The following is a 14,817-nucleotide window of genomic DNA, read 5'->3' as shown; positions in this document are numbered from 1 at the left end:
GGACACACAATATCACACTGATGGTAAAAACGGACACACCATATCACTCTGATGGTAAAAACGGACACACAATATCACACCGATGGTAAAAACGGACACACAATATCACTCTGATGGTAAAAACGGACACACAATATCACACTGATGGTAAAAACGGACACACCATATCACTCTGATGGTAAAAACGGACACACAATATCACACCGATGGTAAAAACGGACACACAATATCACACTGATGGTAAAAACGGACACACCATATCACTCTGATGGTAAAAACGGACACACAATATCACACCGATGGTAAAAACGGACACACAATATCACACCGATGGTAAAAACGGACACACAATATCACACTGATGGTAAAAACGGACACACAATATCACACTGATGGTAAAAACGGACACACCATATCACACTAACGAAACTGATGGAAAACTGATGATACCGGTACTGTTTTTTCACGCACGTGTTTTATACGGACGTGTGAAGGAGGCCTAAGTCTGAGTTCACACAGCGCCATCCTATGGAACTTCCCGTTTTTTAAGCAGAATACTATTTTTTAGTCGTGATACTGGACAACCATGGATGCATCCATTGCAAAAAAAACAACAAACAACCCTCACATTATATGCTTTTTATTCTGTGCACATACATAGTGTACAGCACCGTGTGTACAGCACCGTGCATTATTTCATATAGGGGGGATGATGCAATAGGAATATAGAAGAGCAGTAATGCGTCAGGATGCAGCGGTTGCTCTGACCATAACTGGTATAAACTAGAGATTTATAGAGGAAATATGAGGATCTTGCTGCAAAATGAACTGTATTGTTTCTGACTGTGATGGCAGAGTGTATTTCTTAGCCCACCTAAATAGAGAACCGGGCTCTAGATAAAACCAATGGATGAGAGGAGCACCCCACCCAGTACACTGCAAGTTACACCTGTGCATAGCCCCCTGGCGCCTGCCCTCATACATGCACCCTCATTACTGCTAGTTAGCATTACTTTGCATAATTAAAGTGCATCCGACCCAAAAAGCCGCAGCGGGGACTTGTACACCTGTCAACGCAATTATCATCAAATGCAAAACCATTTAAAAAAAAAAAAAAACACGCCGAACACCCCGCAACTTTATTTGGTGATGCCAAATTTACACTCCTCCTCTCCTCTGGTAATATTTGCATATTGTCATGTGCAGGGCGTACAGCATCTATATTCACTAATCCCAAAGTCTTGTCAGGCTGGGGGAGGATCCTGTGTATGACGGCAGTCAGCAGCAGCGCTACGGGGATACTATAATGGAAGGCGAGCCTTTAAATAGACGCAGTATGCTAATGCACGCGGTGGAAATAAAAGCTTTATCCTATCGGTGGGCTATGAAGGTGATGAATGGGGTTGAAATGAGCTTGGGTCCTTCCAAAAAATTAGGAGAGGGGAGGGGCAACTTGCCAAGAAACTCATGGAACTTATTACAGTCCATTGTGCAAGGTGTCAGAGCGGTGTAAGATGCTTTATACCGAGTTATTGTGCAGGAAGCATGGTGGAAATACCAGGGCATGCATTACTTGTATGTCAAACAAGAAGCGTCTGCTGCTTGCGTTAACCCTTTGCATGTGAGCAGAGCCAGAAACGCTTGCTGCACCCCCCTCCTCTCTGAAGCAGGAGCAGATCTTGGACGGTTAATTGAGGCTTGCAAAAGTTTTGCATGTTTATCCAGTGCTGTATGGAGGTGGAGGATGACCGTAAAGCACGTTCATATATGTAAGCATGAGGTACGATGGTGCCGAGTGGAAAAGCAGGGGGAGAACGGTGTTGTCTAGCAACTGGGAGCACCAGGAATAATTCTCGTTAAATTTCAGGCAAGAAGAAAAAAAAAAACCACACACAGACAGACACGTTACCTGACACTGGCATGGACGCCTCTTACCTTTTGCCCCTCTGAGTACGAATCCGAAGCCTTCATTATCCTTTTTCTGGAGAACCACGGTCTTCTCTTCGATAATGCAGTCACTGTGGGGAGAATTTCGAGCATAACGACCATTATTACAGCCTCTCATCATCACGGCTGCAGTTGCTCTTCGAGAATGCATGTTCATCATCATCATCGTCAAACCCAATTAATCAGATGGCATTGCAGGTGCCAAGCGTGGCATCAAAAAATCAAGGAAAGAGTATACAAAGACATTAAGGAAAAATAAAAAAAAAAATGAAATAAAAATTAAAAAAAAACTTAAAAAAAAAAAACCAACAACTCGGCAGGACCACTACTACATGGCAGAAGGCAAGAGCTGCGAGGGGAGGAGAGCTTGCAGCAGACCGAGGTAGGAAACCGACATGCTCATTCTTCCTATGTACAAATGGCTCGGGGAGCGTGTGATCATGTCAGCTGTGTGCGAGACGACGGAAACTACCCACAAGAACTGGAGAACAATCCCTTAATAAACTCTTCGGCTATGGATCCACCGGGGTCCTCTTCCAAAATCCAACAACACCCAGCCAAAAATCAGGTGGCATCATGAAGACAGATTTTTTTGGGGGGGGTTCTGCTTTTAGTCCAAGCCAGCCAAAGGCACATATATGAAGTCACAGGAGAGAGCCTTGCATCAAACCCCCATTTCTAGTCTTATTAAATGTTGCATGCTGTAAGGATCCCACATGATCATGTGACTGCCAGGAATGCTAGCAACGTGGAGCTCCGCGTCATCCAGTGCAAATTTCCCCGGTGTCAGGAAAACTGCATCATCTCAGTAGTATAGCAGGGTACCGGCTCTATTCCGATGGGGAGGAGGAGGGGGCATTAATAACAAAAATAATCCCAACCTCTATTAATCACTACTGTAAAGCTACCACCATTGTGACAGCTGCCTGCTGCACTAGAATTAACCCCTTCGTGAGAAAAGTAAGACTGAGCATCACATAGATGCTCAGAGATGTACGTCTGTAGCAAGGATGCCCGTCTGGTACCTTGTCAGACAGTGACCCCTCCAGGAGCAGAGATTATCCCCATCACTACAAATTGCACTGCAGAAAGTCTTAAAGCATTACTGTAGGAAATGCAAAGATCAAGGATCAGATTGAAGGAGGGATGCCCTTGCAGTGTGGACGTCTGCCCCAGGTTCGGTGCTGATGCACATTGCTTCCCCCATTACCTCACATGACCCTTCTCTCATTTAAGGAGGTGATGTGTGACATCTGAGCTGTGAGAGATTTAGGAACCACAGCGGTGATGGTGACGGGTACAGGAGCTGCACTGGGCATCCTGCTTGGTACCTGACTCAGGGATGAGTGACGTCACTGGGGCAAAGAGGGAACTGTGAGAGGATGAAGCAGCGGCTGCTGCAAGACACGGGTCCTGCATCCTGCACGCTCACGTGAATACAGATGAGCTCCCGCCACTACCTGAACGGGGGACGAAAATCAATCCACAAGAACCTCAGACTTTATTCTGCCTTCAGTTTATGGAAAAGCTCAAAATGGGACTGGAAATACAAATGTATATATAATGATGTATGCTGTCCTATGCCCAAATACTGCACATATAATACTGTGCAAAGCATCTATAAACTTCCATACAGACAGCATGATTCCAGTAGTAGCATTCACACAAGGGCATCTTCCCACTTGGCGTCTCCACTGTGGACCTCCTGCAGTGGTATCTACTGATGCAGATATCAATGTGAACATGCCCCAACATCTGCAGGATAAATTGACATATTTTGGATTTCAAGTTTACAATGCTGGCCAATTTACCTTGTGTAAAATCCGTATGGAAGTCTCACTGCCTTTTTGGTACGTGGAAGCACACCAAAAGTGAGCAAAATAATCATAGAACCCCCAGAAAAACATCTAAAGAAATGCAGGCCCCCTTTACTTGTTAATGCTGAATTACCGATTGTTTTACAGTCTAAAGGCCCCTTATACCTATTAGACGAAAGTCAGAGGGTTTGGACAGCCACCTAATGTTTATGGAGGCCTCCCGACTCCCCCCTCCCCAACAGGTGATGTCGGAAGAAAATAAGGATCAGGCAATGAACCTGGCAGCGACTTACTGCACTCTGCCCATAGAGAACTCAGGAGCGTTCGGCCCGACCACACATTCACATATTTGGGGGAATTAAGAGCGATAGTAAAGTGGTTTCAAAAGTTGTGTGTTTTGTTTTGTTTTTTTCTACAGTCGGTATACATTTTTTAAGCTACTCTACATTTCCAGTGAATTTTAAGATCCTTAGTGTTTTTTTCCAAAAGCAGAATGGTCAAAGATCGGGTCTTTTTCTTAGGCTTTTCTATAAGAATTTTTTTGTATATGTGTATGAAGGAAAATCCCTAATAAAAGCTTGCAAATAAACCCCCCCCCCCCGTGGAAATCCATGTTCTTTGTACGAGCAAGAAAAAAAAAAACAAAGTATATGAAGAAAGCCGTAACAGGTTTTATTTTTGCAGCAATGCGGCATTTTTACTCCGTTTTAACAATTACGAAAATTGCTGCAAATAACACAAAGTGACGAAAAGCATAAAAAAGCAATGAGAGTTGGCAAAGAAGAAATATGAAACCATTGGTATACAAGAGAAAGGCTCTGTTCACATTGGCATCTTGCTTTCCACACCGGCCAAGATGGGATGCTCTATCCTAATGCGGTTCAACGGGCTCCATTGTAATTTGTATCATTTTGTCTACAATCGTCTCAAAAGGTTTTACAATGGCCCTCACAGTTCCCTGATCTGATCATTATTGAAAATCTGTGGCCAAACCTTAAAATAGCAGAGCATGCAAGATGACCCAGGAATTTCACAGAACTGGAAGAATTTTCCAAGGAAAAATGGATGAAAATCCCTCAAACAAAAATTTAAAGATTCTTGTCAGGCTACAAAAAGTGTTTACAAGCTGCGATACTTTCAAAAGGGGGCGCTACTAGATACTAATCATGCAGGGTGCCCAAACTTTTGCATTGGCTCATTTTCCTTTTTGTAATTTTTAAAATGTAAAAGATGACTATATATTCTTTGTCTAAAATACAGAGCAAATGTGTCATCTTTAACTTTAAGCAAGTTGAAGATTAATGATCTCTAAAATGCTTAACTGTTTATATGGCGCCCAGCTGCGCTTGGTACCACAGATCCTAGAGGGGTGCATTACCGGATTTCTCCACAAGAGGCCCCCACAGCATACACACACCTCCACCTTCCACCTCAGACCACCAGAGGGAGCCCGATAGGGATATAAATAGGGAAGGTGGAGCTAGGCAGCTGAGTGATTCAGCAGTTCCTGCTCAGACACAGAAGGAGTCAGTGCAGTCGAGCCAGAGCCTAGAAGTTCCTGCAGAAAGAGTTCAGTATAGTCTGTAGAGTGAGTCCAGACTAGAACTCACAGAGCTCAGGATAGAGAGCAAGGAGTGTGCCGACACTCAGAGTGGCGAAGAAGAGCAGCGTCCCGGCTGCAGTGTGTGTAGCCTAGTGAGGGCCCGAGCGGGGCCGAAGGCAAGTGGAAGAGAGTAACATAGGGGGCAGAGGAGCTTTACAAGCTCACCCCAGAAGCATATACCGGACACCGGGTTCGAGTCTACGTGGATCTTCATGACCAATAGAAAACAACCGGAACCCCTGGCGAACTACATGTCCCAGGATCACCAAAAGCTGATACGTACCAGGGTCAGGAATCACGGAGACCCCAGAGAATAGGGAGAGTGATCTCCAACAGAAGGCCCTATCACCAAGTCAGCAGGTGCAGAACAGAAACCAAGTTAGGCCTAGCTCCAGGCAGGTCAGAAACTTACTACAGAGAGGCAAGAAACAGGAGGCCCTACACCCGCTCACTGGGGAGAATCTGGACGTGCACCCCTCACCCTACAGTGCTCTGGGATGTGCCTGAATTTCCATCAGTAAAAGGTACTGAAGTGACTTTCGTGTGTGCTCCTATTCTTGCTCTGACCCGGCTGGGTCCCCTCTGTCCTGCATCCCCCCTCCTACGCTGCCCTGAGGCCCTGCTCCACCTGTGGGGAGCGATACCATCTAAGCTGCCACAACACCGGCCTCAGTGGACTGCTGCAGCACTGGTGATCCTCACCAGACACCACAGGTGGCGTCAAGAACATTTACAAACCTATTATCCCAATATACATTCCCCTCTTTTCAGTTGTCCGCCCTGGGCCACGGACCGGGCCAGCCACCGTGATACCCCCCCAAGCATCTGAGGGCCCCGCTGCCGAGTACCCCACTGCCCCGGGGGCGCAACATTTACAATAACTAATTTTGACCAGGGGTTCCCAAACTTCCACATGCCACTGTATAGGGTGAGGAACATAGCTCATATATACTGCTTGGTGTAAAAGTAAAATCAACGTTCCACAGTAAGAATATCACAACATCTTGTAGTAATGTAACATAGAATAGATTCTTAGCCTGGAAAACTTGGAATTTCTGTTCAGTTTTCACTCCAAATCGCAGCAAAAATACTCAATGTATACATACGGCCAGAGACATTACATAAAAGCCTGTTGGTTTTGGCTAACCAGCTAATGTTTTGGGGGCCTCCTGACTTTTCTACAACCCCTGGCAAAAATTATGGAATCACCAGGCTCGGAGGATGTTCATTCAGTTGTTTAATGTTGTTGAAAAAAAGCAGATCACAGACATGGCACAAAACTAAAGTCATTTCAAATGGCAACTTTAGGGCTTTAAGAAACACTAAAAGAAATCAAAATTAAAAATGTGGTACTCAGTAAGGGTAATTTTTTTCAGACCATGCAGAGGGAAAAAAATATGGAATCATGAAAAACAAACACACAAAAGAACACTCCAATACATCACTAGTATTTTGTTGCACCACCTCTTTCTTTAATAACAGCTTGCAGTCTCTGAGGCATGGACTTAATGAGTGACAAACAGTACTCTTCATCAATCTGGCTCCAACTTTCTCTGATTGCTGTTGCCAGATCAGCTTTGCAGGTTGGAGCCTTGTCATGGACCATTTTCTTCAACTTCCAACAAAGATTTTCAATTGGATTGAGATCCGGACTATTTGCAGGCCATGACATTGACCTTAAGTGTCTTCTTTCAAGGAATGTTTTCACAGTTTTTGCTCTATGGCAGGATGCATTATCATCTTGAAAAATGATGTCATCATCCCCAAACATCCTTTCAATTGATGGGATAAGAAAACTGTCCAAAATATCAATGTAAACTTGGGCATTTATTGTAGATGTAATGACAGCCATCTTCCCAGTGCCTTTACCTGACATGCAGCCCCATATCATCAATGACTGTGGAAATTTGCATGTTCTCTTCATGCAGTCATCTTTATAAATCTCATTTGAACTGCACCAAACAAAAGTTCCAGCATCATCACCTTGCCCAATGCAGATTCGCGATTCATCACTGAATGTGACTTTCATCCAGTCATCCACAGTCCACGATTGCTTTTCCTTAGCCCATTGTAACCTTGTTTTTTTCTGTTTAGGTGTTCATGATGGCTTCTGTTTAGCTTTTCTGTATGTAAATCCCATTTCCTTTAGGCGGTTTCTTACAGTTCGGTCACAGACATTGACTCCAGTTTCCTCCCATTCGTTCCTCATTTGTTTTGTTGTGCATTTCCTGTTTTGGAGACATATTGCTTTAAGTTTCCAGTCTTGACGCTTTGATGTTTTCCTTGGTCTACCAGTATGTTTGCCTTTAACAACCTTCCCATGTTGTTTGTATTTGGTCCAGATTTTAGACACAGCTGACTGTGAACAACCAACATCTTTTGCAGCATTGCATGATGATTTACCTTCTTTTAAGAGTTTGATAATCCTCTCCTTTGTTTCAATTGATATCTCTCGTGTTGGAGCCATGATTCATGTCAGTCCTCTTGGTGAAATAGATCTCCAAGGTGTGATCACTCCTTTTTAGATGCAGACTAACGAGCAGATCTAATTTGATGCAGGTGTTAGTTTTGAAAATGAAAATTTACAGGGTGATTCCATAATTTTTTCCTCAGAATTGAGTGATTCCATAATTTTTTCCTTCTGCTTGGTCTGAAAAAAATTACCCTTACTGAATACCACATTTTTAATCTTCATTTCTTTTAGTGTTTCTTAAAGCCCTAAAGTTGCCATTTGAAATGACTTTAGCTTTATGCCATGTCTGTGATCTGCTTTTTTTCAACAACATTAAACAACTGAATGAACATCCTCCGAGCCCGGTGATTCCATAATTTTTGCCAGGGGTTGTATAACAGATGATGCTGAATTTCTGCGGCCGATCCTTTTGTTTGCCAATGAGATAAGCCGCTGCCAGGAGAGTCTGGAGGACAGAGGAATCTGGCAAAGGCTCTCTTATATAAAACACAGGAACGAGCGTTTGTATGCAGGGTCGGACTGGCCCACCAGAGAACTCTCCAATGGGCCCCCCAGCAGGACGTAGAGGGGGCCCGCTGGTTTCAACTGAATGTGTGTCCTTGGACCCACATTCAGTTGAAATGTATTACCCCGTCGCTATAGTAAACGAGGCTGCCGTCCTAGAAGTGGCCGGCGGCTGACGTGTGTGCGCCCGTTGCAGGCGGGGCTTAACAGTGATATTGCCGGCGTATGACGTCACTGTCATGCGGTGCCTGAGACGGGCTCACTCACGCCAGCCGCCGGCCTCTGCTAGGTTGGCGGCCATTTTAACATGAGCGCGCCGGATCAGTATGAAGAGGATGCCGCACGGCGCCGGAAGCGCAGGCAGGTAAAAGGGATCTTTTTTTTTTTCTATCACTGTGGATGCGGCATGATGCCTGGGGCCAGGCCACAGGACCTAAGGGGCACAGCCATAGCCATGGGACCTAGGGGGCACAGCCAGGGCCAAGGGACCTAGGGGGCCAGGATGGGGCACATTATTAAATAAAGGGGGCCAGAAATGAGGGACTTAAAGGGAACCTGTCAGGTCCCCTATGATCTCCAACCCAGCAGCATGCACTTACTTATGAGTAAATTCCCTGCCTAACCAGCCCTGTATAACGATTTTCTGTATAAATTAGGTTTAAAAAAAGCATTTATATTGTCCCCGTTTGCTATGCTAATGAGGGCTTTATCTAGTCGGTTGTGCCGGAAACTACCCTCGTTTTTTTCTCATACAGACACAAGCACTATAGAAAGTATGGAGCTGTGCTTGGTAAACTAGGAATGGGACATGGCCCTTTTCAATCAGCTGGTGATTCTAAAGCCCCCCATACACCTTGGATGGCTGTGGTTCAAACCATCAGCTATCTCCCCTGACTCTCCCATACGAGGGAATACTTGCTCTGACGAGCACTACTATGCTCTCTACGTTTTGCATCCATTTTTGCTCCGATTGTAACGGAAAAAGAAGGATCAGTTTACGGATGACATAACAGGTGACCATCCATCATGATGCGTTTCTCATAGACTTCAATGGTAAAAATGAAATGGATCCAGTTTCTATCTGTCTTTTTTGTCAAGGAGAAAAAAAATTGTGCACGTTAAGTTTTTTTTGATCAAGCTAAAATACAAATAGCAGCTGGATTACCATCAAACATAAGATATTTTAGGACATTTCCGTTTCCATTCAAATGAATGAATCCTGTACTGGATTGTTTTATTTCTGTTATCGTCATCCAAAAACAGAATTAACCACTGGACATGTGAATATAAATGATAACACTTGCAGATGCTAAAACCTGAACAGACTCAGTTTCCCATTGTATCCAGTTATCGGTGATGTACTGATAGCAGACATATTGCTGATGCTGATACATTGTAGTAAATCATCAGGAATAAAGCGTTTTGTGCTGCTGACGTATTTGGCTGACAGTCCTTTTAATAAAGAGTATTAGTTCACCCATTGCGTTTTTTCAACGTTTTTTTTTTTTCTGCAGCAAAACCTGATCTCTTGGCAGGAAAGAAGATGCATCAAAAACACAGGTTTTTGCCAGGATCCCAAAGTTCAGCTTTGCTTCCACCAGAGAAGCATGAACACAGGTCACCAATGCAAGACATATGTGAAACCATATTAACCAGAATTTTAAATGTAACAGTGGGGGAGGTGAATTGTTCAGGAATAGTTTACCTAAGACACTGGCAGTGCATTGAGTTTGTATGACACTATTTACTTTCACAACTATGGTCTGCCATTCAGTTCCTCTGGGCATTGTTCAATTTCACACTTCCCTGGCCACAGGTATATTCAATCTCACACCTAGCTCAGCCAATGTTTACTGTGTACTCATCAGTAATTTAATTAAACTCTCCTAATACAAAACTACCATCTCCGTGACTAAGACAAGATGGTAAAATCACAAAAATAAATATATGTTTCACATACTGTTGTACTTGCTTATTTTCACTAAAAACGCAGCAAAACCTGATAGCTATGTTCACACTAGGGGTTTTCTCCGCGGTTTTTCACTACCCATTACTTCCAATGGGTGAAAAACGATGACAAAACGTTGAAAGAATTGACATGATCTATTTTGCAAAAAAACACACAAATCACAAAATCCTGATTAAAAAGGAAAATCAAGGAGTGTGCATGAGATTTCTGGCATCTCATAGACTTTGCTGGTACTGTAAAAGGTAGCTGCAAATTTGCATTAAAAAAAAAGCATCAAAAACCGCTGAAAAAACCAAGATGTGTGAACATAGCCTTAGGTCTCATGCACATGTCATCTTACAGCTCGCTACAATCATAAATCCCCACAGAAGTATATGGGCCTTTACTGTATCAATAAAGATATAGGGAAGAGCAGCTCTGTACACATACAGAGACTGATATGGCAGCACATAGAGGTCAAAGGTCTCTGCACTATGGAGCATTACAGCCCCCAGCTGCTCCCGCACAGGCTTTGTGCTTCTCTCTTGTAATTTAACTACTTTACATCAGGTCACGGACGCGGGGTAGAAAACCAAGTTTAATGCCCCTTTTACACAGGCCAATCCAGATCATCAATCACGAACATGCAAAATTCTGTCAGAAAATCATCGTTGTTGGCAGCACCTCATCCTATGTAAACATCACACATGCTGCCGATAACATGATATTGTATGAGAACACAGTGGTTATGTGCATGTCGTATATAAATTGATCTGTCGAAACCTTCAGCCACTCGTCTTGTCATTTAATGGCCTGTATCATCCTGTAAAACAAGCCAACAAAAATTCTATCTACACAGAACTATTGTCAATACGATTGCTCTGTGTCCATAGAACATCATGTTATCGGCAGCGCATCATCCCGTTGACACAGGACAATGTGCTGCCGATAGAGATGATTTTTAAACAAGCTTAAAAAATAATCGCGCCTGACGAACGAGTATTTTGCTCGTACGATGAATGGTAATTATTGGCTTGTTTAAATGGGCCATAGGATATGTGCATGTTAAACAGTTAATTTCACTGCTATTTAGCAGCAAAGCCCTTAAAATTCAATTACAAAAACCGCACGGTTTTAAGGGAAAACTGCATTCTGGCTGCACCTCTGCTGCGCTGATGCCATTTTGTCTGTTCCCTTAAAGTATGCAACTTTATAAACAAATGAATACACACAAAAAAGCCTTCCCTGCCACAGATGGGTGAGCAGATTGGGTAAAGCACCTGTCACCTGCATCTGACACTATTGCACGGTCCTTCGGGGTGGCACATATGCTGAGCCAACCGTACAACACTCAGAGAATATCCTGGACGGGTGCTATCAATTAGAATAGGAATTGTGCACAATAAACCCCAATTGTGAGAGTGCACTAATATCTCTGAATGCTCGAAATCAGAATTAGCTAGGAATGGAAGGTGAAACTTAAAGGGGTTGTCCACTGCAATTTTTTTTTTATTAAATGGGCTTATGGTAGTCTTAAAAAAAAAAAAAAAAAAAAAGAACAGTTACTTAACTACTGGATCTTCACCATTCTTCTGCACTGTTGCCTGTGGCCCCTGACGATCTTCTAATTTTTTTTTTCTGGTGATGGATTTTACGTGACTGCTACTGAGAGAGCAAACAGGCACTACTACAACTTTTCATCCAGCTCCGACAAAACACCAAGGTTGCAATCAATCATAGTTGTCCTCGGCCAGAAGAAGCAGCGAGGAGACTGGCGAGGGAGATGGGCACAGAGTGGAGGAATGGTCGGGGTCCATTAGGTGAGTATAGTCCTTTTCTGATTTGAGACCACCATTGGCCCCTTAGTAAAAATAATATAGTAGTAGACAATCCCTTTAGAGGAACACAGTCCCCTCCCATCTACAATACTGGAGTCTTCTTTTGTGCACTGCGATCACTGAAGCCCACTCAGGCAGAGGGGCCAGGTGTGAACGCCGTCTCTACACTCCAGCGTGTTTTAGAATATATTTATATACACTCCATAATGAAGTATACACTTGTAAATTGAGATATGATCACACTGGGTGCAAATGTCACCTACACCATTTCACCTATAGACCCCCTGGGCCCATAGTAAATGCAACTTGAGCAATCTCTATAGCTACACCACTAATTGACCAGTATAAACCATTGATTATAGAACAAGTGCAAGCGTTTTACAGGCAAAATCAAGGATTAGCCTTACACCAGGATCCAAGGGATGATCATCAGTCTGTGTCTAAGCCCAGCCATCTTCATCCCCAGCCGCACAGCACGTGCGTCAAGGACAAGTCTCTTATAGTTCAGCGCAATTACATAATGACGCCACGAGTCCACGCTGTGTGACAAATCTGCAAACAAAATGCTGCAAGCCAAAGGGCAGCAGACGAGAACGTGCTGGATAAGAGAGTGCAAAAGCAAGAAGCACATCATCTGGATGAAGATCCGTCCCCTCCCCGTCATGCAGATCCGCTCTATTATAAGCACTGACATATCACTTGTCCTAGCAGCGATACACTGAATATTATTATTCTTCCTACGGTTTCCCACTCTGCTACTGTCATGTTTCCCATAGGTGCCCTCTATCTGGACAATCATCTTCAATAATTATGGAAAATGAAATATATGACAGATGAGGAACCTAGCAGACCCATCCTGCCGCCCAATTAATTCTGTACTAAGGGCTTGTTCAAGTCTATTGATGCAGATGGTGGAGGAGCATTAACTACGGGCTGGGAGAACATGATTGTCAATGTGCTCTGTATGATAGATACAGCATATAGCGAAAAGGAGCGTTCTGCTCCCCCATATGCATCGTGCAGAACGAAAAATGTCATTCATGTGTCATAGTTACTTTAACAAGTGATTGATAGTCGTCTCCATGTAGAGTCTTTACCCCTGGCCTCATGCCCTCTGATGTGGTAGCATGGAGAAAACAGGGGTCAGGGGGCATAACGCCTGTCACACATGCACAAAGGCTTGTAGCAGCTACAATATAAGGGATACATCTTATGTCCTGGCATCATATTAGAACCAAAATCTCTACTTTAAATTACTCTAGGTGCAATATTTCGAAGCAGTAAGTGACATCAGGAAGGAAGGCGTGAATATTACAGCTTGTAAGGCTATGTGCCCACGTTGCATTTATGAAGCAGAAAATTTCTGCTTCATTTCTGCAAGTCCTCTCCCGGAAAAACGCATGCGGAATTCCGCACGCGTTTATCGCGCATTTTTTGCGCGTTTATCACGCGTTTTCCACATGCGGAATTGCCTTGCGTTTTTTATGCATTGGACAAAGGCAATTCTGCATGCGGAAACGCAAAATTAAATGACATGCTGCGGATTTTTGAACGCGGCATAAACGCTGCGGAAAAATCCGCAGCATGGGCATTGACATTGCGGAATGCCATTGGGGACCATGGGGTGCGGATATACATGCGTTTTTCAAGCGTTTACGCTGCGGAAATTCCGCAGCATATACGCTTGAAAAATGCTACGTGGGCACACAGCCTTACTGTCGCATGAGGAGATGAACTTTTCTTATGTTATCACCTCCTCACTAATCACAGCCTATTACTGATAACTCCCCAACCTAAAGGAAAGATGTATGAACTTTTTTCATTTTTTTTTATAACCGCCACGATAATAAAGCAGCAGCTTCTTTCAGGTCATCACTTCCATCATTGGCATTTTCCTGCCCTGTACAGCCTCTGATCACCCTTTGCGGATAATGTATGAACTTTTTTTCATGTTCTCACCCCCTCGCCAAATCACAGCCTGTTCCTGAGGGTCTCATCATCCTGTAAAGACTCGGATCACCCTAAAAAGGATTATGAAGCAACTTTTTTCATGTTATCACCCTCTCACCAATTACAACCTATTACTGATATCTCCCCAACCTAAAGGAAAGATGTATGAACTTTTTTCACGTTATCAACCTCCACAATATTGATGCAACTTTTTTTATGTCATCACCCCCAGTCACTGACATCTTCCTGCCCTGTACAGCCTCTGATCACCCTTAACGGATAATGTATGAACTTTTTTTCATGTTCTCACCCCCTTGCCAAATCACAGCCTGTTCCTGAGGTCTCAACATCTTGTAAAGACTCGGACCACCCTAAAAGGATTATGAAGCAACTGTTTTCATGGCATCACCTTCCTTACCAATCACAGACTGTTGCTGACATCTCCTCTTACTATGCAACCTCCAAAGACTAAAGTGGGCTCATACAGAACATTTCTTCATGTTATCACCCTTCCTACATAAAATTAGTCTTTCAAAAACTACCATAAAGTACAATAATTAAAGTACCAAACAGCATACAAATAATATAGAGATTGAATAATCAGGGCACTGGGTGAACTAATAATACTGACAAACTGCCCGTATGACCAGGGCTATACAGGGCCTAGATAACGGCACCCAGCTTGAGAGTTCTCAAGACAAGTGTCAGAGACTTTAGCTGCTGTCAATCGTCCGGAG

The 14,817-nt window shown here is 43.5% G+C and overlaps 1 protein-coding gene across 12 annotated transcripts in view; it reads right to left on the bottom strand.

The window, feature by feature from the left end:
• SHANK2 (SH3 and multiple ankyrin repeat domains 2) overlaps window positions 1–14,817 on the bottom strand; it is a 693,215-nt gene that overhangs the window by 148,745 nt on the left and 529,653 nt on the right. For all 12 annotated transcript variants that reach the window (XM_073658796.1, XM_073658795.1, XM_073658798.1 and 9 more), the window contains one exon: window positions 1,936–2,018. In XM_073658796.1, coding sequence (XP_073514897.1) covers window positions 1,936–2,018 — 83 coding nt within the window. The remainder of the gene's footprint in view (window positions 1–1,935; window positions 2,019–14,817) is intronic.

Source organism: Phyllobates terribilis, unplaced genomic scaffold (genome assembly GCF_046119375.1).
Source record: "Phyllobates terribilis strain yellow unplaced genomic scaffold, ASM4611937v1 Scaffold_13__5_contigs__length_258822181, whole genome shotgun sequence".
Lineage (NCBI taxonomy): Eukaryota > Metazoa > Chordata > Amphibia > Anura > Dendrobatidae > Phyllobates > Phyllobates terribilis.
This window is presented reverse-complemented; position numbering and strand designations above follow the sequence as displayed.